Source organism: Herpailurus yagouaroundi, unplaced genomic scaffold, assembly GCF_014898765.1.
Source record: "Herpailurus yagouaroundi ecotype Mexico unplaced genomic scaffold, PumYag 190, whole genome shotgun sequence".
NCBI classification, from domain to species: domain Eukaryota; kingdom Metazoa; phylum Chordata; class Mammalia; order Carnivora; family Felidae; genus Herpailurus; species Herpailurus yagouaroundi.
This window is the reverse complement of record NW_024412421.1, coordinates 25,864,282-25,891,734: the sequence shown is the minus strand read 5'-3', so window position 1 is coordinate 25,891,734 and position 27,453 is coordinate 25,864,282. Positions and strand designations below refer to the sequence as shown.

Below are 27,453 nucleotides of genomic sequence, written 5' to 3'. Positions count from 1 at the left end.
GGAGAGGTGGCGTCCCCTCCAGGCCCTCTGCCCTCAGGTGTGTAAATGGGCAAAGGCCGCATCTCCCAACCTGAGGTGCAAGGAACTAAGGGGGCAGAAGGCCTGGGCACCCAAGAGACTTCTGGGTGCCACGGGCCTGACCCCTGGGCCGCCTTCCTGCTCCACTCGGCTGCCTCTCCAGCTGGTGCACCGAGATGCCTTCAAAAGTCGGATTCCTCAACATCACGCAGGCATTCCCGCCAGAAAGGGGGGTGCAAATGTTGCCCAGAACCACTCGAACTCGGGAAGACCCTCAGTTGGAGACTCCCCTGCCCCCGGCCAAGCCCTTACCATTGTAGGAGAGGCGAGGTTTGCTCAGACACATTATAAAGTGCATTTCCATCTCATCAGAAGCCACAGACTTGGAACAAATGGGGCACTTGAAACCTGAAAGACAGGAAAATGGTGTGAAATGTCTCCTCCAAACCAAGCACGTCCACAATAAACACAGAAACCGCAGATGGCTACAGTCATGTGGGGGTCAGAGTCAACATGGAGAATTACAATCTGGATATACCCTAGACCCGATTTCTCCTTCATTAATTGCTATTTATCACAGCTCCCGAATCCCCCTGTTTCGCCAGGGCTCTCCCTGCGACAGGCCCATCGGTGAAGCTTATCAGAAGTCACTGGCAGCTGGTTTGAGTTTTATTCTCCATTTAGATCCTTTCCCCAGGGGCTCTAGTGGGCAGCAGTGATAGGGAGGAATAAAATCCAGGCAAACAAATAATCAGTCTCTGAGTAACAAAGTGTTTAATACCCTTCCTCCTCACTAGCTCCAAACCACACGGCTGATCACCTGTGGGAGGAAGGCATAGAGCCGTACCTCCTCGACCACCCATAACCAGGTGGCACCTTGCCTCCCTGCAGCTCAGGCAGATGTCCCCTGAGAGTGTGGAGCAGCAGGGTGGCCCTCTGGAGCCCTCCCAAATGCCACGCACGCCTTGGCCATATGCCACTGACAGGAACAGCTGTTCCACTACACCAGGCAAACACAGGGCGTCATGACCCTGCCGTCCCCCTCCCAAGGAAGTCTGGACTTAGACAGCCAAGGAGTTTTACCAGAACTGTGCCCAATTATTGGAGATTTTGGTTGAGAATCTTCTGAGCTGCACTCCATGAATCAAACATAGTCCCTTGAGTTATTTTTTTATAAACAACTTAAAAAAATTTTTTTTAAATGTTTATTTATTTTTGAGACAGAGGGAGACAGAGCGCGAGTGGGGGAGGGGCAGAGAGAGAAGGAGACACAGAATCCGAAACAGGCTCCAGGCTCTGAGCTATCAGCACAGAGCCCGATGCGGGGCTCGAACCCACAAACCGTGAGATCATGACCTGAGCCGAAGTCGGACGCTTAACTGACTGAGCCACCCAGGCACCCCTGAACAACTTTTTAAAGATAAACGATCTCCAATTTCCCCCATTTTAACTTTTATTGAAATTATTTTCAAGTGATCATTTCTTTTCTTTTCTACCAGGAAGATCTAAGACCATCAGCAAGTTATTACTTATTTGTCCACATCAAATTTCATACGTCACAGCCTCTCTCTTTTATGACCACAATTCCTACCCACGCAGCTTGGACATCTTAGGTCCGTGAAGGCACATCTAAATACGGTTGTCAAGGTTTGACTCTCCTGTTAAACTTTTAGTTGAAGTGTTCCATGCACAGTTTCATGGGATGCTGGTAATATCAGGCAGCAACAATTTCTTCTCAAATAGATAACAGGCTGAGGGCTTGTACTGACTGTCAGCTGCTCCCTCCCGGACAGTGTCTCTCCCAGGGCCTTTTTCATTCTGTAAGGAAAGCCCTGCACTTTGACAGCTGCTGGTGCTGAGACAGGAAGCAAGCCAGCTCCCGTGTTCCCGTGTAAGGCACAAATACTTTGCTTAAAGTCTTCTCCAAACCCTCCTCTTTTCAGTGACAATGATCTATAGGACCAGACAGAAAATCCAGGGTCCGGTTAAGGACAGACAAAGTGGACCTCACTCCACGGCACAGTCCCCATTCCCCCAACCTTTTCCCTCAAAGATCGTTAGCATCCTGTGTCTCAGCTAAAATGTCTGGTGGGGTGCCAGGGTGGCTCAGTCAGCTAAGCGTCTGACTCTTGGTTTCTGCTCAGGTCATGATCTTGCAGTTGGGGAACTTGAGCCACTCACTGGGCTCTGCAATGACAGTGTGGAGATTGCTTGGGGTTCTCTCTCTCTCTCTCTCTCTCTCTCTCTCTCTCTCTGTCTCTCTCTCTCTCTCTCACACACACACACACACACACACACACACTAAATAAATTAAAAAAAAAAAACAAAAACGAAAAGTCTTGCAAATGCTATCAATCCAAGGGCTGTATTTTCTGATCTCTGGGTGGTTATGAATCTATTAATAACAAAACCAGAAGACTGTAAAGAAACATGGTGAGAGAGGGTCCATTCTAAATTTTCAGCCAAAACCAGATCTCAGATGTGTCAGGCTGATTCTTTTCTAACTCAGGTTAGAAATCTACAGACCCAGTGTGGCGTATGTGGTGGACAAGGGAGTAATGCACTTGAGTCTTGTAGGACAAGGATGCCTTCACCTCTAACCTAAGTCTCTCTGCATCCTTGGATCTGCCCTCAGGCCGGGGCCCTGCAAAGAAGTTAGTATTAAGTAACATCCCACAGAATGACCAACCATTGGGAGATTGTCTTATTTTCTTCAGAGATTCCTTCATCTTTTTTTTCTGACTCGAAAGACCAAGGTTTTACGACTTGGTGACTACAGGACTTTTCTAGTTTAAACTGGCTACGTTGGCACACTGTCTGAAGGCTGAGGGCTCCACGCTGGCATGCCAGGGTGGACGTGCTCTGGACCCGCTCCTCCAACGCCAGGCCCTGATACAGTCACTAGGAGGTGCTCAAGCGAACTGTTGCTACTGATAAAAGGCCTTACACTTCACATTACTCACTTTTCTGATACACTAGAACAGATTCATGGTTATCACTATAATAGCATCAATCACCCCTCATCCCAACACGATTCCCAGAATGCAGGAGCAGGAGTCGAGTTACAGCTAAGGTAGTGGGAAGTAGGCCACCCAACAAGAAAGCCTACAAGGAAATGTCACCGGACATTTATGTCCTAGAAAAACAAACTCCCAGGTTTAGGCCAGTACCTTCTTTGTAAAGACAAAGAAGCCTTGAGGGAAGACATCAGCTCAAACACCTGAGGGGGTGGGGCTGAGACCAAGTCAGATTTCTTAGCTTGAAATCTAAAGTCCTTTCCATCAGGGAAGAAGGCCCACCACACGTGTGATATTGTGATTTATGATAAGACTATGTATTTGGTCTTTTGTCACTGGTTCCCGAAATAGCTCCAGAGCCAGTAAGGTAAAAGGAATGTCTTGTTATTCATAATGAGTCCCTTTCAACCACACCAGAATTTATGTTAATGAGGTGACTTTGGGAAGGTCCCTGGTACACTAAGGATGGGGGGCTAGTTCCAAGGGGAACCAACCAGCTCATCAGAAGGTCTGAACTTTCAGTCCTGCCCCCAACTTCTGGGGAAGGGAGGGGCTAGAGATGGAGTTCAATCACCAGTGGCCAATGGTTTCACCAGTCATGCCTATAGACCGAATCACAGGGCTGAGACAGCTTCAGGGCGGTGAACTCGTAGAGCTTCAGGGAGGGTGGTGCCCCCCGGACAGGTTATGGGGGCTCCACGCCACGTCCCCATACCTCATTCTCAGCATTTCTTCCATCTGCGTGTTCCTGAGTTCTACCCTTTTAAAATGAAATGGTAATCAAGTAAGTAAACTCTTTCTCTGAATTCTGTGAGCGGCTCTAGCAAATTAAATGAACCCGAGAAGGGGGTTGTAGGAACCACTGATTAAGAGCCAGTTGGGCAGAAGCATAGGCGACAACATGGACTTGGGACTGGTGTCTGAAGTGGGGGCGGTCTTGTGGGATTGAGCCCTTAACCTGTGCGGTCTGATGCTACCTCTCGGGAGACAGTGTTGAAATTGAGTCAACTGCTTGGTGGTGCTGGGAAACACACTTCAGAACAGGGTTTTAAGAAAGAGGTGGGTTGGGAAATATTCCATCTGGCGAGGGAGCAGCACTGTGGTAGCAAGAGACCTGTACTTTAGTGAAAGCAGGGTTAGTGCCACTTTAATCACCTACCTCTGGAATGGGGGTGGGTAGGGACTGAAAAATAACTCAGTCTATTACGTGAGTGGGCAATGACAAGACCACCTGGGCTTTCCAGGCTCAACATGTGGAAAGTAATCTACCCTCCCCAGACCTGTTTCCTCACCTGAAAAATAGAGTACTTTCCCTCACTCTTGAAAGGATCAAATGTGCGGAGCCTGGGTGGCTCAGTCAGTTAGGCATCTGACTCTTGATTTCGGCTCAGGTCATGATCTCACGGTTCACGAGATTGAGCCCCGCGTTGGGCTCTGCATTGACAGAACAGAGCCTGCTTGGAATCCTCTCTCTCCCTCTCTCTCTGCCCCTTCCCCTGCTTGTGCTCTCTCTCCCCAAATAAATAAACTTAAAAAAACTGGATCAAATGAGATAATAAACCTGAAAGCACACGAAGAAGCGAATCGAATGTATCATCGAGCCCGGCAGTACTTAATGAGGAGGAAGGAAAAGGAAGGCTGGGGAAGGATCTGGAGGGCGTAGAGGCCAGGGGTCATGCCAAGTGTGATGGCAGGGGAAGGGGCAGGAGCTATCTCTGCTTGTCCCACCTCTGTTTCCTCTGAACTTCTGGAGCACTGTGCACGGCACTTTCTACACTGCCAGTGTGGAACAATGGTCCCTGTTCAGCCTCTACGGCTCCCACTCTTGCCTGCGATGACAAATAACAGCTCACATTTATTGAGTCGTTACTGTGAGCAGCCACTGGGCTTTATGTGTTTCCTCATTTACCATAAAACAGAGTGGGTACTGATCTTCACTTTGCAGAAGAGGACACCAAGGTGACAGAGCCAGGGAGCCAGAGCAGGCACACAGCACCCGGGAAGACTGACCACCCAGCTTGTGCTCTGCTTGCCGGGCTGTGGGACAGGCAGGCTGGTCTAAGGAGGAGGCGTTATAGGGCAAAAGGATGGTAAATGCTACACAGATGCTGGTGTTACTTAATAGTAACTTCAAAGCCTCCACACTGTCCCAGCAATTTCTTCTGAAGCATCGTGGGCCTGGATAATCCCATAAACTGAAACAATTGATAATGGTTTTTTTCCTGGGAATTCTGTTACTACGGAAGGACGGAACTATGCCTTCTACTTGGCACTGGGCCTGTAGCACTGGTTTCAAGACACTGAATTTGCAAATTACCTTTTAAATAGAAAATAAACGACAAAAGGTAGGAGAGATGGAGAGCTAAGGGGAGAAAACTATCGTCCCCACCTTCTTTCCCGAAAGGTCATCCGATGATCAAGATGGACTCTACCACTCTACTGCCCCAATCTTTTCTTGTAATTGTCCAGTCTCGATTCAGCATCAACAGCCCTATGGAATGATAAACACTGTGATCTTTATGAGCTATCTGAAGGTTAAAATATCTAGGAAATTTTGGGGCGCCTGGGTGGCGCAGTCGGTTAAGCGTCCGACTTCAGCCAGGTCACGATCTCGCAGTCCGTGAGTTCGAGCCCCGCGTCCAGCTCTGGGCTGATGGCTCGGAGCCTGGAGCCTGTTTCCGATTCTGTGTCTCCCTCTCTCTCTGCCCCTCCCCCGTTCATGCTCTGTCTCTCTCTGTCCCAAGAATAAATAAACGTTGAAAAAAAAAATTAAAAAAAAATATCTAGGAAATTTTGATACCATTTTGGAAAGCAGTTCAAGTTCAAGCCAAATTAAAGTCAGCCCTGTGAACAAAGACAAACCAAAGGTCTGCAAAGTCACCCAACTGACGAAATTATGTGAGATTTTGTAAGGGCCCTTCATCAGCACTCAGGAAGCGTGCACAAGAGATGCTTTCTTTTCCTTCACGACAAAGCTACAGGTGGAGCGTCTGGGACACTCCTTAACTGCATCTGAGACCAGACTGCCCACCACGCCCCGGAGCTGGGCGACAGACAGCAAGCACACCCAGCTGCTTTCCCTTCCCTATCTTTATTTTCTTTCAGAGGCAGTGCCCTGCACGTGTCGGGTCTTCAATATTTGCCAATAAGGGGGGGAGGGGGGAGGGAAGTGTCCGCTAACTCAGGCCTGCTGGCCAAGTCTGACCGTGGGGCCCCAAAGCCATCGTCTGCTCCCACCAGGCCTCAGCAGAAGTGAGGAAGTTACATGGTTCCTTGTGCTTCTCTGCCAACCTCCCGAAATGAGGAAGGAATCAATGACAGGGCACCAAGGGGAATTTGTCTGCAATTACCCGATTCTGCGCCGGGCGGGCTCTACCAAGCAAATGCTGCTACAGGATTTCTCCACCCCAACCTACAGGCGCCCTTCTAATGGAGGCCTCACTTCTGTTCCTTCTCTTGTCATCAGATCAGCCCAAAATTATACAGCCAGAACAGCCCACGAGAGTGTGATCAGCCAGAGCCCAGCTGCTTCCTGTCATTCAATAGCAGATTGCGTAAATGAGGGAATCCTCAGCTGGGCTACAGACCAGAGCTCCTGAGAGAAGACAAGCCCCCACTCACCACCCAGTGCAGGGCGTTGACCCCTGTAACTGCAGGGTCAGGGTAAGCCCCACTGGTAGGTGAACCAACAGAGACCCGAGAAACATGCACATGGTCATGTACAGGATGCATCTTCCTTCACCTGGGTCCTTCTGATGGGGCAACTGAGGAAGGACAGGAGCACCGGCTCAAGTTACGACTCTCTCAGTCCTCCACGACATTGATCTTGTGATGTAAACCAAAGTTCTTCTCATTTCCCAAAACTGCAACCTTCTCCTTTAAGACCTGATTTCTCGGGCGGGGCGGGACGTGTGCTCTGCATGTTGCCCCAGTTCCCTCCCTGACCCTCCCTCCTATGCTGATGCGCTATTTTAACGCTGCCCCAGTTCTGCCTGTCTCTGGGATCACCTAAAGGGAGAAATCTAAAGAAGCAACCGGGGAAAAGGCAGCCAGGCCGTCCAGGCAGGACCTGCCGTCCCGGGGAAGAGGGGCTGATGCAGACTCCTCTCCCCCAGAGAGCACTACCCTCAACACTGCAGCCCTGTTCAGTTCCAACTTTCCAGCCTGGATCTTTCCCTCTCACATCCTGTGGTGTTTGTCTATGAAATGAGACTTGACTAAATGAATGTGGTTAAATGGGATTTATTACAAAAGAAAGATCAAGGGGTAACACAGGATGACTATCTTTGACATTTCTATACTGCTGAAGAGATGTGTCCCCACGAGCAGATACCCCATTCTTCACACACATTTTCTCCCCAAATCCTGAGCAGTAACTGGAAACCAATGCACAATTTAGGAGTTGGTAAGGTGTGGGTCAATCTCTCCTGGAGAACATTCTGGACCGGGGAAAGGCTCAGCAATTCTGACTTGCTTTTTTCAGTATCTCCCTTCTGGACTCAGCCTCTGTACTTCCATTCTAGGGGGGATGCTCACCTGGTGCCCCAGCAACCAAGAAAATTCCCGTAAGTAGGTATCAGAAGAGAGCCACACTGATACCTAAAATCAATTTAGTGTGTGTGTGTGTGTGTGTGTGTGTGTGTGTGTGTCTATTTTTTAACATGTCTGTTGTGATGGTTAAGTTTGTATGTCAACTTGACTGGGTCATGGGGTGCCCAGATATTTGGTTAAACACTATTTCTAGATGTATTTGTGAGGGTCTTCCTGGATGAAATTAATGTTTGAATTGGTAGACTAAGTAGATTGCCCTCCCCAGCATTGGTTGGCATCGTCCAATCCATTAGAAGAGCTGAACAGAATAAAAGGTGGAGAAAAAGAGATTTTCAACTGTCTGCCTTACTGAAATGGGACACTGGTCTTCTGTCCTCGGACTGGGACATATACTATCGGTTCTCCTGGTTCTTAGGCCTTCAGTTTTGAACTGGAACCCACGCCAAAGGGCATTCCTGGACCTTCAGCTTGCAGAAGACAGATCATGGAACTTCTCAGCTTCCATAACTGCATGAGTCAGATTCTTACAATATGTCTCTTTGTCTGTCTTTCCCTCCCTCCTTCCCACTACCACTGGTTCTGTTTCTCCAGAGAACCCCATACCTCTACTTATTAAATTGCTAAACAATAAAGTTTAAAAGAATGACAACATCAAATGCTGGCAAGGATGAAGAGCAACTAGAACTCTCAGATATTGCTGGCAGGAGCTACTTGGGGAAATGGTCTGGTAGTTCTTTATAAAATGAAACACACCTAGCCTGACCCAAGCAATTCCTTATTTAGATATTTACCCACAAGCAGTGAAATCATAGGCCTACAAATAGATGTTTGTATGAATTTTCATCAGAGCTTTATTGATAACAAGCAAAAACTGGAAATAACCCAACTGTCCATCAATAGAATGGGTAAACAAACTGTGGCATCATGGAATACAAGGGAACAGAATGGAACACTCCTCAGCAATAAAAAGCATGACTACTGATATATGCAAAGCATGGATTAATACTAAAAATATGCTGAGGAAGGATACAAAAGAGCACATATTATGATTCCAAATATATGAAGCTTTAGAATAGGGAAAACTCTGTAGTGGAAAAAATCAGGACAGTGACATCTCCAAGAAGAGGTAGGAGTTGGGGTAGCAATTAACTGAAACAGGGATGAGCGACCTTTCTGGGGTGATGAAATGTTCTCTATCGTGAGAAAGGTTTGGTTTATACACATGCACATACATGTCAAAATTCAGTGAATGTACACTTATGATTTGAGATTTCACTGTTTGCAAATTTTACCTCAACCAGAAAAAAACTAAGCAAATACTGAACTGTAGTTAATGGTACACATGCTAAAGCATTAAGAGGGGTGTGTACTGACATCTACATTAAAATGAAATGCATAAAAATGATGTAGAAGTTAACCTTCTTTCAACTTTTCTGTACATGTGAAATTTTCATTATAAATCACCAAAAGTATCAAGCAGTGAGATGTATGTGTGTGCGTGTGTGTTGTGTGCATGTGTGCCTGCATCAATTTAGCTACAGTGGTCAGGGAAGGCCCCTCTGAGGGTGACAGGTGAGCAGAGAACTTGGTGTGTTAGAACAGTCAAGGCCAAGTCATAAGCACATTAAGTACCAGGGGCAACAGGTGACAGCGGGGACAGGCTCTTTCACTGTCTATGCTCAAATACCTTTTTTTTTTTTTATTCTGATCTTGTCTGGGTATAGGATTCTTTTTTTTTTTTCCTTCCAGCTTTATTACGGTATAATTAACAAATAAGTGTCATTTAAAGTGCACAATGTGATGATTTGATATATGTTGTAAAGCATTCCCACAACTGAGTTAACATATGCATCCCCTCATATATCTACCTTTCCTTTTGGGTGAGAATACTTAAGATCTTAGCAAATTTCTTTTCTTTTTTTTTTTTTTAATTTTTTTTTCAACATTTATTTATTTTTGGGACAGAGAGAGACAGAGCATGAACGGGGGAGGGGCAGAGAGAGAGGGAGACACAGAATGGGAAACAGGCTCCAGGCTCTGAGCCATCAGCCCAGAGCCCGACGCGGGGCTCGAACTCACGGACCGCGAGATCGTGACCTGAGCCGAAGTCGGACGCTCAACCGACTGAGCCACCCAGGCGCCCCTAGATCTTAGCAAATTTCAATTATACACTGCAGGATTTTAAGGTTTCAGGTCTTGTACTAAATTCTTTAATCCACTTTGAGTTGATTTTTGTGTATGGTTTAAGATAGCGATCCAGTGTCATTCTTTTACATGAGATATCCAATTTTCCTAACACTACTGAACAGACTATCCTTTCCCCATTGTGCATTCTTGGCACCTTTGTAAAAAATTAATTGACCATATATGCATGAGTTTATTTCTGGCCTCTATTCTGTTCTATTGGTCTATGTGTCTGTTTTTATGCAAATACCATATTGTTTTGATTACAATAGCTTAGTAACATAGTTTGAAATCAGGAAGTGTGATGCCTCCAGCTTTATTCTTCTTTCTCAAGATTGATTTGACTATTCAGGGTCTTCTGTGGTTCCATACACATTTCAGGATTGTTTTTCCTATTTTTGTGAAAAATGCCACTGAAATTTTAATATGAATTGCACTGAATATGTAGATCACATTTTAACAATATTAAATCTCCCAATCCACAAACATGGAACTTTTTTATTTATTTGTGTCTTCTTCAATTTCTTTCATCAACGTCTTATAGTTTTCAGTGCACAAATCTTTCACCTTCTTAAATTTATTACTAAGTATTTAATTGTTTTTGATGCTATTGTATACGGGAATGTTTTCTTAATTTCTTTTTCTGATATTTCATTGACTTCACTGAATTTGTTTATTAGGTATAACAGTGTTTTGGTGGAGGCTTTAGAGTGGTTTTGTTTTTTTGTTTTGTTTTGTTTTTAAGTAGGCTTCGTGCCCAGAGCAGGGCCCAATGTGGGGCTTGAACTCATGACCCTGAGGTCAAGACCTGAGGTGACTCTCCGCCTCTCCCTCACTTGTGTTTTCTCCCTCTCTCTCTCTGAAAACAAATTTTAAAAACTTTAAAAATTTAAAAACTTTAAAAAGGCACCTGGGTGGCTCAGTCAGTTGAGCGACCAACTCTTGGTTTCGGCTCAGGTCATGATCTTGTGGTTCATGAGTTTGAGCCCTGCACTGGGCTCCACGCTGGCAGTGTGGACCCTGCTTAGGATTCTCTCTGTCCCTCTCCCCTCCTGCATTTTCTCTCCCTCCCTCTCTCTTTCAAAATAAATAAATCTTAAAAAAACAAAAAAAAAACACCCAAAACCTGAGCTGAGGTCAAGAGTAGGATACCTAACCGACTGAGCCACCCAGGTGCCCCTTTAGAGGTTTTTACGTTATGTCATCTGATGTTTTACTTGTTCCTTTCCAATTTGGATGACTTTTGTTTCTTTTTCTTACCTAATTGCTCTGGCTAGGACTTCCAGTATTATGTTGAATAAAAGTCTGAGTATAAGATCGTTGAATTGCTTTCCTTTTCTCCCTCAACGGTCTACAGATAAACTTCTGCCATAGTCTCGCTTCTTGGTGTTGCAAATAGAAAATGTGATACCAGTGTGATTCTTTTTCCTTTGTAAATGGTATGTTCCTTTGGCCTGAAAACTTGAAAGATTTTTCCTTTCATCCTCAGAGTTCAGTTATTTTACCAGGATATGCTTAGATGTGCCTTAGTTATTTCCCCCAGTGGTAAGTCATGAGTACCATTCACCAAGTATTTCTGGCATTCCTCCTTCCAGCTATACATTATAGTAGGACTGCGCTTGCTTACTCCCTTTGAAGGTAAAGGTGGGTTGTGATTTACCTGGACTAGTGAAATGCAAGTGGAAGTGATGTATGCACTGCCAAGCAGACTTTAAGCCCTAGCTCACGGTCACCACACACCTGCACTGCCGCATTGGGATGGACCCTCTACCACCTCAGCTTCCTGAGGACCAACGAGCGGACCACCACCCCACGCCCCCCACCCCTTGACCTGTTGGATACTGCAGTGTGGGGGAAAAAAATCAATGTGTGGAGTTAAACTATTGAGCTTGTGGCACTGTTACTACATTATAAATCTAGCTCTAACCTGTCCTAATACACTCTTCCTCTACCTCTTCCTCCTTCTAGTATTCCTATTAGTTGTATGACAAATGTCGTGGTTACATCTTCTAGGTCTCTCATCTCTTCCATCACTTCTATGTCTTGGCATTTTCTCAGGAGCTCGGCCTTTCTTACTCCTTCTGGGCCGTGGCCGCCCATCCCCTGCTTGGCTGGAAGAGGTAAACAGCTGGCACTGGAAGTCAAAAAGATGAGACGTGCATTCCAGCCACTATCTTCCCAGAATCCTCTCTGTTTGGATATTCATATTCTGCTTTTTAAGTATACAGAGTTCCTTGCATCAGCAACAATCCGCGTACTTGTCATTCTCAATGTCTATGCATTCTATAGTGACAATGTGCTTAGCTCTTTTCTTCTGTGGGTGTTTAGATTCTCAATTTTTACCTACTATAAAGATTCTCTCAGTAGTGTTCTCCATTCTCTACTCTAAGCACAGTATATTCCACCCCCAAAATATTTTTGCTGTTTCTGGATTCTAGGCTGAGGGATTTGAAGGAAAGAAAATCCTATCAGGAGTCAGAACAACCAGGCTCTCCCAGTCACTAGCCAGGTGGTCTGGTGCAAGACACTTAGCAGTATCTGCATAGTGCCCAACACTGTTCTAAAGCCCAATCAAAGACGGATGTGCGAGTGTTCTGTGCAGAGAAAAAGTCATGTGGAACGTGGAGTGGCCATTTTACCAGGCTGTACTCAGTACAGCTCAAATATACTGAGGCTTACTGTTAACATCTGCCTAGTTGAAGAAACTCACAAATTCTTCAGGCAAAGAAATGGAAAATGAGCTGACCCTACATAGTATATTTTGTGGACTCTAAGATGGTCATCCATTTAAAGACACCGTTATGAACCTTCAAGAGAGGAAAAAACTCCTGCCAATTATAATGTTAAGATGTGACTATATGACACATCTTGATTTTCGAGTTGGTAAATTGTGAAATGTATGTGCCTTGGAATCAGTGAATATATGAAAAATACATATATGGGTATTTAAAAATATATACGGACTGGGGGCACCTGGGTGGCTCAGTCAGTTGGGCGTCCGACTTCAGCTCAGGTCATGATTTCACGGTCCATGAGTTTGAGCCCTACGTTGGGCTCTGTGCTGACAGCTTGGAGCCTGGAGCCTGCTTGGGATTCTGTGTCTCCCTCTCTCTCTGCCCCTGCCCTGCTCGCATTGTCTGTCTGTCTCTCTCTCTCTCTCTCTTCTCTCTCTCTCTCAGAAATAAACATTAAACAAACAAACAAACAAATAAACAAAATATATACAGAATGAATCCCAATCATATACCCAATACATGTAGTATTCCTGTTCATTTGCTGCAAACGAAAACAGGCTCAATGAAGATATCTACAGAGGGAACAAAGGGAAGATCTGTGTGCATGGATATGTGCCTGATGACATCAAACCCACCCTACTGCTACAGCAATTCTAGGCAGGTGGAGCCCGACAGCAGCATTCCAGTCAAGTGAAGAATAGGAAAGGCATTTGCCAGGAACCAGAGCTATGGCTACTAATTAGTTCTGTTCCCTTTGACACTCTAACCCATTTCTTCCAGACAGAGGCCCTAAAAGGTCTGTTTAGGAGGGAGTGTTGGGGAGAGGGTTAAGTGGGGACCTGAGGGTCTGACGACCCAAGCCTGAGGTATGAATACAGAAAAAAGCCTTAGAGTGAGCGTGATCAAGTCCCCAACTAGGAGCCAGGAAAGATCAGTGTCAAATTATAATCCTTTGTCACCTGGCTACCATGCTTAGGCAAGTTCAGGGGCATCCAATCATGATTTGAAAAGTGTGCATGTAGACTCCAGGTGAACATTTGGCTTTTGTTTTAGAGAGGTCTTATTTAAAGGATGGATCATGGATTATAAGAGGAAGATGATCTAATATCTAAAGAGTCAAGCCAGAATTTCTTTAAATTCTTAGATATTAGTGACCACCCAAAAGCTAGGCAACGGGAGAAACAGGTCCGGCCAGGAAATGACTAGTTACTAGCTGAATACCATGCTTTCCTCTCATTGGCTGCCCCAACTTCATTCCAATCCTTTATATACCACACACCTATGGGCCTTGGACCCGATACCCGTAGCCACTGTTGGAGTGGGCTTTCCAGTGTCTGGGCAATGCCAGAGAACACTCTTAGGAGTGGGCAGAAATCCTCAGCCTTTTCTTCCTAAACTCAACAGCAATGAGAGGGGCCAAGGTGATGTGGGTCACCTCAAAAAAGACAAAGGGAACAATAAAATCTGGTCTTGAGGCAAAAAAGGGAAGTTATTACCTGCAGAGGATCTGTGGACTGATTAGCAACAGAAGGGGGCCTCACTTCTTCCAATTCCAGAGGGGGACACCGTCTGAGCAGGACACCAGCCGCGCAGGTCTACCGTCATTCACAGCAGTGCCCACAGCCAGGACTGTGCTGAGAATCACCCTATCACTGGCCTGGTTCTCCCCTGTTTATACTCTTTTTCAAGTCCTGGGGTCTTGACTGATTTATTTAAAAATGAACCTTTAACGAACTTTGTTGTTTTTTTTTTTTAACTAAAGTGTGCATATGTATGCTTTTGGAGGTGGAATTGGAGACGACAAGGAGAGTAAGGGAAGGGACAGAGAAGGAGAGTCTCACACAAAATCTATACAGAATCAATAGTTTATTTCTGAGTTTCTGAAGGCACTGTCTACCCTAGCGTCCATATGGCCGATGGGAATTTCACTTGGAGAGAAGGAAAACAGTTGAATGTACGACTATATCATGTTCAACCAGAATCCGACTCACCAGGCAAATGGACGTGACACTAAACAGCTAAGTGACTGCTCGTCGTGAAAAACACCATTTGCCTGGCCCTATCGATGCCGACAGCCCCGGCCTTCCTGGAGGTCTGCTGGCAGGCTCTTCCGCAGCTCCCAGGGTCCTCTCAGGATGCAGAGCGCGTGCTGCGGTACTCCCTTCCTAACAACTACCCCCTCCAGCCTGGGCCCTGGCACGCAGCACTTCTGCAGGCTGAGCTCGCTTACTTGGCAGAGTGAATGTTGGCTGGCTTCTTGCCTGGGCCTAGACCTGGCCCCTTCCCAGCAGGGCATCCTCTGCTCAGCTGTACCTCCAACACAGAGGTAGATGGAAGCAAGGACTCAGAGGACACAGTCCTTGAGGCCACAACTGTGCTTTGAAATGGAATCTAAAGAGGAAGAAGCCCAAGAACAGAATGGGGCTGTTTTGATAGTCTGACAGCAGTAGAGCGATCCATCTTATCAAAGGGAACCAACCGTAAGGGTAAGAGAAGACCTTCATGCTTCAGCCTTTGCTTTTCTGTCATCCACGGCCGTGAGTACTGCAGAGGAGGAGATGGAAAGACCCTGGAGAGCTCTGAGGTACTGACCAACCAATGAGTTCAAAAAGGATTCCCCAGGGACCCTCCAGACACAAAGCACGAGCCAGAAGGATCATCAATTCTAAGCTTCCTAAAATAGTGTATGACCACTATCAAGACATATAAAGTGTGCTACTGGACTGGTTTTCTTCATCTCTGGTTCAGATTACTTTGAGTCTGGTAGATAAACAGGGGAGAGGGAGAGGGGACAGCAAGAGGAAGACACTCCGACGTGGTGGCAGAAACAGGGCAATACCTCACAAATCCCTATTCACGGTACCAGTGCCAGGTGAAGAAAGTCAGGGGTCTCCTAGGGAAACGTAATCTGGCTGGCAGGGCAGCCAAACACTGTGATATGATGTGACATATAGAATCACATGTATGTCAGTGGACAAGATGTCAAGCCAGCAGGCTGACCCTGTACTGCGCCTTACACGCATGTATGAAATGGGAGGACCACATAAACTGGGAAGTCCTTCTGCATGCTGACATTTTTGGCTTGGTGACTATTTTTGCACAGATTTTAACATCCCCTCATTTCAAGTCAGTACATCCCTTCACAAAATATTGGCATCGGGAACCTAAATACCCATAAATATCACTTAATGAAATCCGTGGAAGACAAAAGAATCAACAAACAAAAAAACAAGCAACCAAACAGAACGGAACAACATGGGTCTGGACTCAGAATTCTGGCATTCAAGTCCCAAGTGACGTCGCCAATGCCAAGTCACCTAGCCTCCGTGAGCTCCCCATTTTTTTCTTTGGCCAGCCTAGCCATTAACAAAAACATATGTGTAAAAAGCCATACAAGCGTGTGACAGGCAGAATAATGGTCCCCCAAATACGTCCAGATCCTAATCCCGGATACCTGGGAATGTTACTTTCCATGACGAAAAGGGCTCACAGATGGGATAATTTAAGGATCTTAGAACAGAAGATTATCCTGGATTAACCAGGGAGGCCCAGTGTAATCACAAGTCTCCTCCTTAGAAGGGGATGAGACTGACCTGAGAATCAGGGGAGCAGACATCAGAGTCAGATGTGAAGATGCTAGGCTGTGGGCTTTGAAGAATGGAAGATGCCATTGAGTCAAGACAAGCAGGAGCCTCTACAAGCTGGAAAGAGTGAGGGAACGGCTTCTGTTCTAGAACCTCCAGAAGAAACGCATTCCTGCCAACACCTTGATTTTAGCCCAGTCAGACCATTTCAGACTTTAACCTCCAAAAATGTAAGAGTAAATTTATGTTATCAAATTTGTGATAAGTTGTTATAGCAGTAATAGGAAATGAATGCAAAATATTTTAGGAGACATGGTTATTCTCCTAAAGGACTGAATTTTAAAAGGGGGAAGTAGCTGGGGTTCCCTGACTCTACTAAAAATTACTGCAGCATGATATCCTCTCTTGAGGCCAGCCATCTGCCACACTCAAATAGGATGAGCAACCAAGTGGGTCAGTCTGTCTGTCCATTCATTTTTACTCTAGTTATTAAGGGGTTAGGAAACATGGTGAAACACTGAATATAATTTCTACCCTTGAGGAACTGATAATCTATTAGGGAAGAAGAGAGATAACAAGGCCACAGAGTTCTTATTCTTTCTGCCATTTTCCTAGCCTTAAGTGACTGTCTAGTGGATGCACTGAACATGCAGCATCTTGACCTGAACACTTCTAGAATAGACACCATAGGATCCATCAACCTGAAATAATATGCCAGGTTCTGTGGCAGGTATGTTTTTTTCTGGGGAACAGATCCATAGACTGTCAAAAGGGTTTAGGTTTGTAACCCCAAAGTTCAGAACCATTTGTATAATAAAAGATTACAGATAAAAGATTATCCACTATTTTGAGATATTTTGAGAACAGTGCAAACACTTAGGACTTACTTTTAGTATGGAGAAGAGGGACTGCCAAGAGAAAGAGAAAACTGAACCAGGCCTTCCAGGGCTCCCTACCTCATGATGAGGGTCATTTAACATTTACTAAAGCATACCAGAGGGCCACTTACAAGTTCCACTAAACACATTTTCCCGGGGCGCCTGGGTGGCTCAGTTGGTTAAGTGGCCGACTTCGGCTCAGGTCATGATCTCGCGGTCCGTGAGTTCGAGCCCCGCATCGGGCTCTGTGCTGACAGCTCAGAGCCTGGAGCCTGTTTCAGATTCTGTGTCTCCCTCTCTCTGACCCTCCCCGTTCATGCTCTGTCTCTCTCTGTCTCAAAAATAAATGTTAAAAAAAAATTGATAAAAACAAAAAAACAAAAAAAACAAAAAACACATTTTCCCTCTCTACCGAGTCCGCATACATGTGCTAATCCCCAGCTTCTACAACACTCTCATTATCACCCACACCTTCAGCAACTGCCCCATTTACAATGAGGAACACCAACAAGGAGTTATCTGCGATTGCCTTCTTCACTTCCTCTCTTCCTTTCCTTTTCAACTGGCCCAAACCCCAAAACTGCCATTACCAAGATTACCAAGGACCTCTCCATGGTGCTATCCTAAAGTCAATTCTCCAACAATCAGCAGCATTTGAGAAAGGTGACCCTCCTCCACCTGCCCCACCACGTTGTTATACTTGCTTTTTGGTCCCCTATGATGCCCTTTCCTCTGACATCTGCTAGTTCCCTCTCACCTCCTTAGACAACCCCTCTAACAGACACCAATCTCGATCCACCCTCCCCAGCCCAATGTGTTTTATTTTCTTCTTAGCATTCACCACCGCTGCGCCAGCTATCTGTCACCCCCATTACAATATAAGCTCCTTGAAGGCAGAGTCTTTTTCTTTTCCTGCTGTGTTCCCAGACCATGGCATATGACAGACTCTTGAAAATATCTGCTGGATGAATGAATATCACACTTCATGGAACTGTGTGAAAGAGGCCCAGCTGTACAACTGGAAAGAGGTAACAAATTAAGAGTATGTTACACTGTTGTTTGAGTCCATTCCCAGCGGAGGCTACCTTCCACCACTCAGGGCTCCACCAACTGCCATACCACAGTGAGAGTTAAGTAGGATGGTGAAGTGTTTGTGAGACCGAATGTTAGTTAAAAACCCACTGCGGTCACGCTGCTTCCTGCCCAACTTGTGGTTCTGACACAGGGTGTTGATAGTAATCATATGTGCGGGTGCACAGAGCGCAGGCACCCTTGCTACCGTGAGTGTGGTGTGCAGCGGATGTGGACGGCTCCGCTTGGGCTGCCACCTGGGCAGGGCTTGAAAGTCCTGGGGGCCAGAAAGAGGTCAGCCCTGCGCCCGTGCTAAACCAAGTTATGTTGAGCTGAACACCCTCTGGTTTCTCATTTCTCCTACCAATGAGAGCAGGCAGGACCTCGCTACCTCCTCCTCCCCGCGAGGAAGTGCCTGTAGGTGGAAGAGGGGTGACCTTTCTGCCCCCTGCAGGGACTGCCTAGGGTCCCCATAACCATTTCCCGGAAAGTGAGGACTTTGGAATGCTTTGGCTAATAGATAGATTTCCTTAAAAAAAAATGGGGGCACCTGGGTGGCTTAGTCAGTTAAGCATCTGACGTCGGCTCAGGTAATGATCTCTCAGTCTGTAAGTTTGAGCCCCGCGTCGGGCTCTGTGCTGACAGCTCAGAGCCCAGAGCCTGCTTCAGATTCTGTGTCTCCATCTCTCTCTCTGCCTCTCTCCTGCTCACTCTCTCTCTCAAAAATAAATAAAACACTTAAAAATGTAAAAAAAAAAAAAAAAAAACAACCCTCTTTATTATGGAAATTTTTCAGACAAACAAAAAATAGAAAATAATGGGCTTCCAGGTACTCATCACTTAGTTTCAACAATGATCAACTCAGGGTCAATTCTGTCTCATTTTCTCTTAGGGTATCCAGGTCTTGGTTTGCCTAGACAATCTCAGTTTAAGCTTGTCCTGGTGTAATTAAGAGGCCCTCTTCAGTCTCAAACATGCCTGGGACTAGACAATAAATTATATAGTCACCTGATCTCTACCCCAACCCACTCCTCCAGGCACCCAGATTCTTTGGAAACAAATTCCAGACATAGGTCCATCTATAAATAATTCACAATGTGGTAACAAATATTTTAATAGATCAACACCCATTAGACACTGTGCTCTTTCAACACTCTTACCAGGGGCTTTCATGTCTCATAAGAGGGGAGCCAAGAAGGGAGAGTGGGAATTGCCCCTGGACAGGCTCTGTGCTATGTGCTTGCATGTGGGTCCCCATAGCTCATGGATGGGGCGAGCACACACATGGGGAAGGCAAATGTGTGCTTGTGCCTGCCTGACTCCACTGACTGGCCTCTTGGCACTATACCTGTATGGAGCTGCCTCCATACAGGACTCTAGAAACAGTCATGGACAACAGGGTATCAGGAGAGAACTCGGCAGCCGCGGCTTATTGCACACATGGACACAAAAGGAGCAATGGGATTTTGAACAATTCAAGAGAAGAAACTCAGACTTCAAACTGTCCCACAAGAGAATAAAACCCCAACCTTTGTCTCTGGGTGGTGTCGCTGGGAGACTGCAGAGCTAGGCTAAAAGCTGGGTGGTCTAAGCAACCTATCTTCCTAGCATTTAGGAGACAATAGAGAAATGAAACACAATCGTCTCTTCTGAGTCCTCAGAAGAAATAATCCTAGAAAGTTCACTGGTCTACCCCACCACTGGGGTATGTTTCCCAGGCCACCTCTGGGTGTTTCCCAGAGGCCAATCAGAAGACAGCACAGGATGTTCGCTACAGCATCCAGTCGGGTAGCAGTGGGCTTCAGGCAGCCCCGACGATAAATGGATAAGAACCGTGCAGAGCATGGACACTATGAGGCAGTATGCAGCAGGCATCAGCAGTGGACGGAACATACACACAGGATAGATATGAACACAGCGCCAAATTAAAACAAAGAAACAAAGCATTTTCACTTAAAAAACATATGCACATGATTAACTAAAATCCACACACAAAAACAAAAATGAAAACTACGCATATGCACACAAAGTAACAACTCACGATACACCAATAAGAGAATAAACGTGTGCATGGCTGGCTGTGGAGGGGGATGAAGACTAGGAGTAAAAGGGAGTAAATCAATGTACAAATGAATAAAACCAAGAGAACGGCCTTGCCCAGACCAATGATAAAATGCCACAAACTGAGCAACAGTATTAACTCAACCTCTGCTCCAGAGGGAGCCACACACACACACACACACACACACACACACACACACACACACACACACACACACAAAGCGCTATTAACAGAACCCAGCAAACCATCAATACTTGTGAAAAGCAGCCTGGCCTCAATTTCTCTAACAGTATCTTTCACCCAAATAGCTAGCTGATTGACAAATGGTCCAGGACTCGGGACGGGAGAGGAGGCCTCACTTGTCTTTGCTGTCTGCACGTGGGAAGGGTATGACGAATGGCAGCACCTGGGCTTTGTCACTTTAGCCCCTGCCTTTCAGAGGTGAAGGTGTGGGGGTGGCTCAAAAGGAGGCCCATCCGCTGCAACGCCTCTCCTCAGAGTGTGGACCTGGGAGTGCTGGTCCCAGAGGCACCTACTTCCGGCTGGATGACTCATGTCACAACTCTGGTTACATTTCTTACCAGAAAAAGAAGGGGATCTGATGGGAGGCTCTCAACCCACAACTGCTAAGTGCCAGGCACTGATTGGCATATAAGTGCCAGGCACTGATTGGCATACAAGGCAGAAAGCGCTCCTTCATGAAGCTTAAACTCTGATGGGGGCTGCATATGTATGGGTATGCAGGCAGGGGGACCACCTCATCATCACTGCTAGGACAGGGACAGGACAACGTGCCAAATGCAACTGGCAGCAGAGCCCTCCCTGAGACCTTGAGGCTGGGGGCTGAGGAGGCAGTGACGTCAGAGAGGTTTCTGGTAAGCAGGCACGGCTCAGCTGAGACTAAAGGGTAAGTAGAAGGCAGCCAGGCAGCTAGGTTGGGCGAGCAGAAGGCCTGAGGACTGTTCTCTCAAAGAACTAAAAAAATTATCAGTGTGGCTGGATCAAAAAGGTAAAAACCCATCACCAGTCGCATGGAGTAGCAGACTGTATTCTCCAAAAATGGCCTTAGGAGTATTCCCAGTCCCACATACACTTGCAGAACCTTGCCGGTCTTCACCAAGCTCTGGAATCTTTTCTCTTCCCATAAACCTGGACGGGTTTGTGACTGTTCTGACCAAGTGAGTCGAGTGGAGATGCTATGATGCATGAGGCTGTCATACAAGAGATTCAGCTGCCACCTCGCTGTGTCTCAGGACCCTCCCCCTGGAACCCAGCTGCCATGCTGCGAGGAAGCACAGGCCAAACATCGAGGCCTCACGCATCAGCGTTCTGGCTGAGAGCCCTAACTGAGGTCTCAGCCAGAGCCAGACATGTGAGTGAACAGACCATCAAGACACAGTACCCAGCCAGCCGGTTTTCCAGCCGAAGCCCCAGATATCAGGAGGCAGAGGCAAGCTGCTCCTGCTGTCCCCAAGCAAATACCAGAGCCACAGAATCTGTGAGCATAATGGTTATTTTACACCTTCTAGTTTGGGGCTATTTTGTTACACAGCTCGAGGGTAAGAGCAAACGGACACATAAAAAAAGTAGTGTATTCGTATAATGGAAAACTACCGCAGCAAAGCAAATGGAAGGTCTATGACTACGCACCTAACAATACGGACGCATCTCACAAACATACCGTTAAGGAAGGAAACAGACATAAGAGCATATGGTTTCTGATTCCATCTAATTAAAGCACAATTATAAGACAAATCCACGTTTTACAAGTCAGGATGACTGTCACCTGCTAGAGGGGCAGTGACTGGAAAGGGGCATGAGCGGGTCTCGTGGGATGCTGGTTACAGAGTTGCTCAGTCTGTGAAAATTCATCAAAATGCACACTTAAAATGTAATATAAGCACTTCTCTGTATGTACATTAAACTGTAATTTTTAAAAAGTTTCATTTTTAAAAAAATGTTGACAGGTAGAATGGCAAAAAAAAAAAATGTGAGAGCTAAGAGGGAGATAGGGATCAGATCTGATAGGGCCTTGTGAGGCACACTGAGAACTTAGGTGCCTCATTCCGGAAATACTACAAACTATCCAGAAACTCTGGATTTTAGAACATTTTAGAAACACTACTCTGGTCACAGTGCAGTAAATGGACTGGGTTGGTCTGAAAGCCTGCAGAGCAATTAGGGGGTTGCTGCAGTCACTCAGGCCCAAAATGGTGTGAATGGAGAAAAGCAGGTGTGGGCCAGGCTACCCCACTGCCCTGCCAACCCCTGGCAAACATTAAGGTCCCTATGCCACTGGGGCCTCCGGACTGGCTGCCCAATGGGCCATCTGGCAGACTCAGAATCCAGGAGGGACATCTGGTCAACGCGACCCTGAACAATTATTATCTTGATTACTAAAATTTTCTGCTTCCTCTTATATATTGTGCCCAACCCTGGGAGAAAAGCGTATGGATGACAAAGATCTCTAAGGGGTTCATACTCTGGGGTTTGTTATCTTAGAAGTTAGAAGAACGGGTGCAGGAGTAGTTAACAATGACGCTCAAGTTTCTGGCATCAGGAAGTGGGTAAACAGTGGTTTTTATGAAGGTATGAATCCTAGGAAGAGGACGGGTTATGGGAAGGGGGTGGGGATGAAGATGATGGGCAGTTTTGAACACACCAAGTCTTGAGGACTCTGAGAGACATTCAAGTGGCGACAGCTGGCGTGTCTGGTGTAGGAGCTGAGGCCCAGAGGGAAGATGTGGACTGGGGATGTTCATGAGGGTAGAATCAACTTAAAACAGAAAAAAAAAAAAAAAAAAAAAAAAAAAAAGCCACGAGAACAGATAAGCCCACTCTAGGAGAACGTTTGAGGATCCCCGCCTGGGCCCTGAGGGAAAATAATATTTAAAAAACCACACTTAAACATGAGCGCAAATACTACGGATACTGGAAGTAGAAGGGCACAGCTAGGAATAATATTTACAGTGCATACGCTGAGATCCCAAGCAAAAAACCCAACCAAAACAAAAAAATGAAGTTCCCAAACTGTAGATATCTATCTGCAAAGCAACTCTTCTTACTTTCTTTCCTTTTGTTCTTGTTTCTCTTAGCTGGAAAGTGGTGTTGCTAAAAGGCTACGTCTTGCCTTTGGCTAACCTTCACTCAGATGGTAAGACAAGCCGTTCACCTCTCTGGCTAACGAGAGGCAGGAAGTACGCCTTTTCTCACTTTCTTCGGCCCCACTGGTTCTCCTCAGGCGTCAGCTCGGTTCCATTCATGTGCTGAATGGAACTGGGGAGGTGGAAGTGGACCCTCGCATTTTTGAGTGCATCCAACATAACTTGGTGAGGCAGCCTCGGGTCCATTTGGCAGACAGAAAAGAGGCTCACACGAGGAAGGAAATGGACGCAGGGTGACAAGGGAAGTGTGTTCTCCAGCCCCGGCCACCAGGGCCACATTTCAAACTTGGATTAGGGAGATTACGCTCCGTGCCCCAGGGGGAGGCACGATGGCTGGCCGGGGACGTGGAAGTTTGCTGCACAGACTCCGGATCCAGAACCACTCACTCACTCACGGTGGCAGCTGGTGCTGGAAGCCCTTGCACGCACCTGGGGCGCTCTGCCTCCAGAGGTCACGCTCCAAAACCAGGTCACTGGGTCTTTCACTTTTTGGACTGACCGATGTTCGAGCTTGGCTTTAAAAGGCAAAAGCAACCAAGGAGACAATCTGTGAAAAAGGAACGGTAGGTGTGGAGTAGAGCTCGGCGCAGCCTCCCGAGGAAGGGGTTTGCTGCACCAGCGCGGCCGCCCCGCGGGCTGCTCCCCACGCACACGGGGACCTCAGCCAGGCAAGGTACCTTCACTGGGGATGGCGCACCGTGTGGGGATGCCCCCCAGTCATGTAGGCACGTTATAAGACGTTCGCTAATTCCAACTGCCATGCTCTTCCAGTTCAAGGCTTTCCCAGGGCAATGTGCTCTTGAGGAACGCGGGCACTGGGCTCCAAACTTTGAGACCGGTTTCACGTGATACTTTTCTTCCCCAATGTAGATCAATAGGTTTTTATTTGTAAAATATATTTCTGGATAAGATATTTATACTTTCATTTTTTTTTTAAATCATGCCATCTCCAGGATTTTGAAATCTGCTTTGTTTTAAAGTAGACTCCATGCCCAAAGTGGGACTTGAACTCATGACCCCAAGATCAAGAGTCACAGGTTTTACTGACTGAGCCAGGAAGCACCCTGAAATCTGCTTGCTTTCTTTTTTTTTTTTTTTTTTTTTTTGAGAGAAAGAAGGAAACAGAGAAAAGCCCATGTTCAAGAGTGAGGGAGGGGTCAGAGGGAGAGGGAGAGAGAATCCTAAGCAGGCTCCCCACCCAGAGCCTGACTCAGGGCTTGATCTCACGACCTTGAGATCATGACCTGAGCCGAGATCAAGAGTCGGCTGCTTAACCGACTGAGCCACCCATGCACCCCTGCTTTTTCATTTAAAATATATTTTCTTTACATGGAAATAATACAACTTCCCTCATCTCTTTTATGAAATGGTTACGTTGTATGGAGATATAATTTCTCTAGCTAATTTCCGACAGATAGACATTTAGGCAGTCCCCAGTTTTTCAGTATTAGAAACAACACTACATCACGACAGCACCTGAGTATCTTGGGCACCGTGTCCAGTATCATCCTTTGGGTAAATCTCACATAGTAAAACTGCTTGGTTAAGACACAGATACCTTACAACACAACTTCTACCTACCACAAAAGGGTACAAGGCTACAAGTAAGTAAAAAGTCCCCAGCTGAACTCCCGGAGGTATTAATAACAGTGTCGTCTACATCCTAGAAGGACATCACCATCTTACCATCTCCTCCTTTGCTAGATCCCCTTCCCAGGATTCCAGGTTTTCCTCTTTCTCGGTTTGCTCCCTCCTTAGGATGGAGGGCACACATCGGCAGTTTCCAGGGAAAGGGAGCATTTTGAGACTTTACAAATGACCTAATTGTCACCTCACATGTCTGTGGGTGGGGGGCTGGCTGACTGGTGGTGTCACTGCAACAGGTCAGAGACATCACGCTGCTCTTTGCTGATCTTTGTTCCTGCCCTCTGGTTGCCGAGGCCGATTTAACACAGCCCACAGTTCATGGCCCACAGGCCTGTGCAAGGCCTATCTCGTTTCCTTTCGCCCTCAAGTCATTCCATTCGCCTCCCTGCAGACCTTCTGCTCCAGGAGGTACCCTTTAATGTACTTTACGTGCACACCCCGCTTTATAGGTGTGCTCGTGAAACGTGGATCATGATTTTCGGAATGTGACTGTTTTACTTTTTTGCTCTTTACTGAATCATTCCCATCAGCAAACAAATATGCTGGGATTTCAGCAATTTTGGAAAAATGCCTTCTCTTGACTCAGCTTCCCCTGACAGCTATCTCCCGTTGTTTTTTTTTTTTTCATCATTTTGCATCCAAACTCCTCCAAAAGGTTGTCCACACTTGTTAATGCCTGTCTCTTCCCTCTCACCCCACACCCACCTCCATGAGACTTCTGCCTTCACCACTCCGTCAAAATGGCTCATCAAGGGCACCGCTGGCCAGGTGCCACCAAACCTACGAGTCGCTTTTGGGTCCTCATCTGCACGGGCTCTCCCAGGGGCACAAGCCAGGCCAGCGCTCCTCTCTGACGTGCTCTCTTTACTTGGCTTCCGTGCTGCACTCTTTTGGCTTTCCTCTCACCCCGCTAGTGGCTCCTTCTGTCTCCTGTTTTGTTTTCTCCTCTTCCTCCCAACCCCAGGATAATAGTTGATGCCCACAGCTCAGTCCTGACCCTCTACTATTCTCTTTCTACATCTTCTCCCTTCTGAGTATGGAGGCTTTAAATACCAACTACGTTTCTGCCTTTTTGTGCTTGAAAAAGTTCTTCCTTGTTCCTGTGACACAAAGACATTCTACTTTTCCTCCTACTTCTTTATAATCCCACATCTGCAAACCTTGGGGCCTGGGAGTTTTGGAATTGAGACTGTTCCAGACTTAAGAAAGGTGATGTTATGCAATGCCTCTATTAACGTCTGGGACAGCCCCACATAATTACACGTTAATAGTTTTGAAGTGACCCACCAAAGAAATAATTGATTCAGGCAAGGATCATCAATAGATATGAAAACAATTAAATTTTATCATTAGAATGATAAAATCATTCTGTTGCCAGAGAAGAGGACACCTGCAAGTCACAATAGCCCTGGTAGTAAGTTGCTCACTGCAAAGGGAAAAAGTATACCTTCACCAGGGGAAGCCTTGGCGGTCACGATCGTACCATAGGATCAAACTTAACAGAACTCTAATGGTAGAAAAACCTGACATTCAGTACCTATCTCTTTATGTGATACAATACAAAGTATGCAGCAAGAACACCTAAATTCTTCACCAAAATGTTTAAGCTGAAATCAATCAAGCCTTTAGACCCAGCTCCCAGTTTATAATGAAATACCAGGGAAGGTATAGACAGAGAAACAAAGTAAATGATACCACAAGTAAACAATCAGACAAACCCAGAATGAGGGACATTCTGTAAGTCAGTTGGTTCTGGTCTTTATAAGATGTCAGTATCACACACATGCACACACAGAGCTGCGAATCAAGAGAAATTAAAGAAACAGACCAACCACCAAATGTAATGCATGAACCTTGACTTAAAAGCTTAGTTCAGTAAAGACAGCTAACAAATATATTTTTGGTCTGAGACCAAATATCCTTCAAATTCGAATCTGAAGATTGAGCAGAGAGGGATCTGGGTTAGGACCAGGGAGTTGGCAGTTCCCCCAACATGCTACAGTGGGAGGAACCCCCTTCCAGAAGGAATCAATGACCCTATGTCTTACAGAGTTTTATCCGCAGTCTGCCTTGCATGGTATTTTGTGTATGTTTGTATCTCCCACACTAGATTGTTCCTGAGGATAGTGAACATGCCTAGTTTATTTAGTTTTTTAAATTTGTTTTTGTATTTTCCATAGTGATTTATAATAGCAGCTGTTCAATAATGTTCACTACACATTGTTCAATGAACAATAAATAATGTTCCAATGCTCAATAAACATTTATTGAGTAGGGGAAAAACATTCTGGGGATAAATGGGGGAAGTCTGAATATGGACTGGGTATTGATATTATGGAATTGCTGTTAAATTTTAAAAGTGTGACAATTATATGGTGATTCTGTAGGAAAATGTCCTTTCTCTTGTCCTTTCTCTTATACTACCTATAGTAGTAGTAAGTAGTATGTAAAGTTTCACAATGTTTGCAACTTATTTCAAATGGCTCAGCAGGAAGGAAGGAAGGAAGGAAGGAAGGAAGGAAGGAAGGAAGGAAGGAAGGAA

The 27,453-nt window shown here is 46.0% G+C and overlaps 1 protein-coding gene across 3 annotated transcripts in view; it reads right to left on the bottom strand.

Moving 5' to 3' along the window:
• Window positions 1–27,453, bottom strand: part of ZNRF1 (zinc and ring finger 1) — a 105,313-nt gene that overhangs the window by 14,087 nt on the left and 63,773 nt on the right. For all 3 annotated transcript variants that reach the window (XM_040443140.1, XM_040443141.1, XM_040443139.1), the window contains exon 2: window positions 331–426. In XM_040443140.1, coding sequence (XP_040299074.1) covers window positions 331–426 — 96 coding nt within the window. The remainder of the gene's footprint in view (window positions 1–330; window positions 427–27,453) is intronic.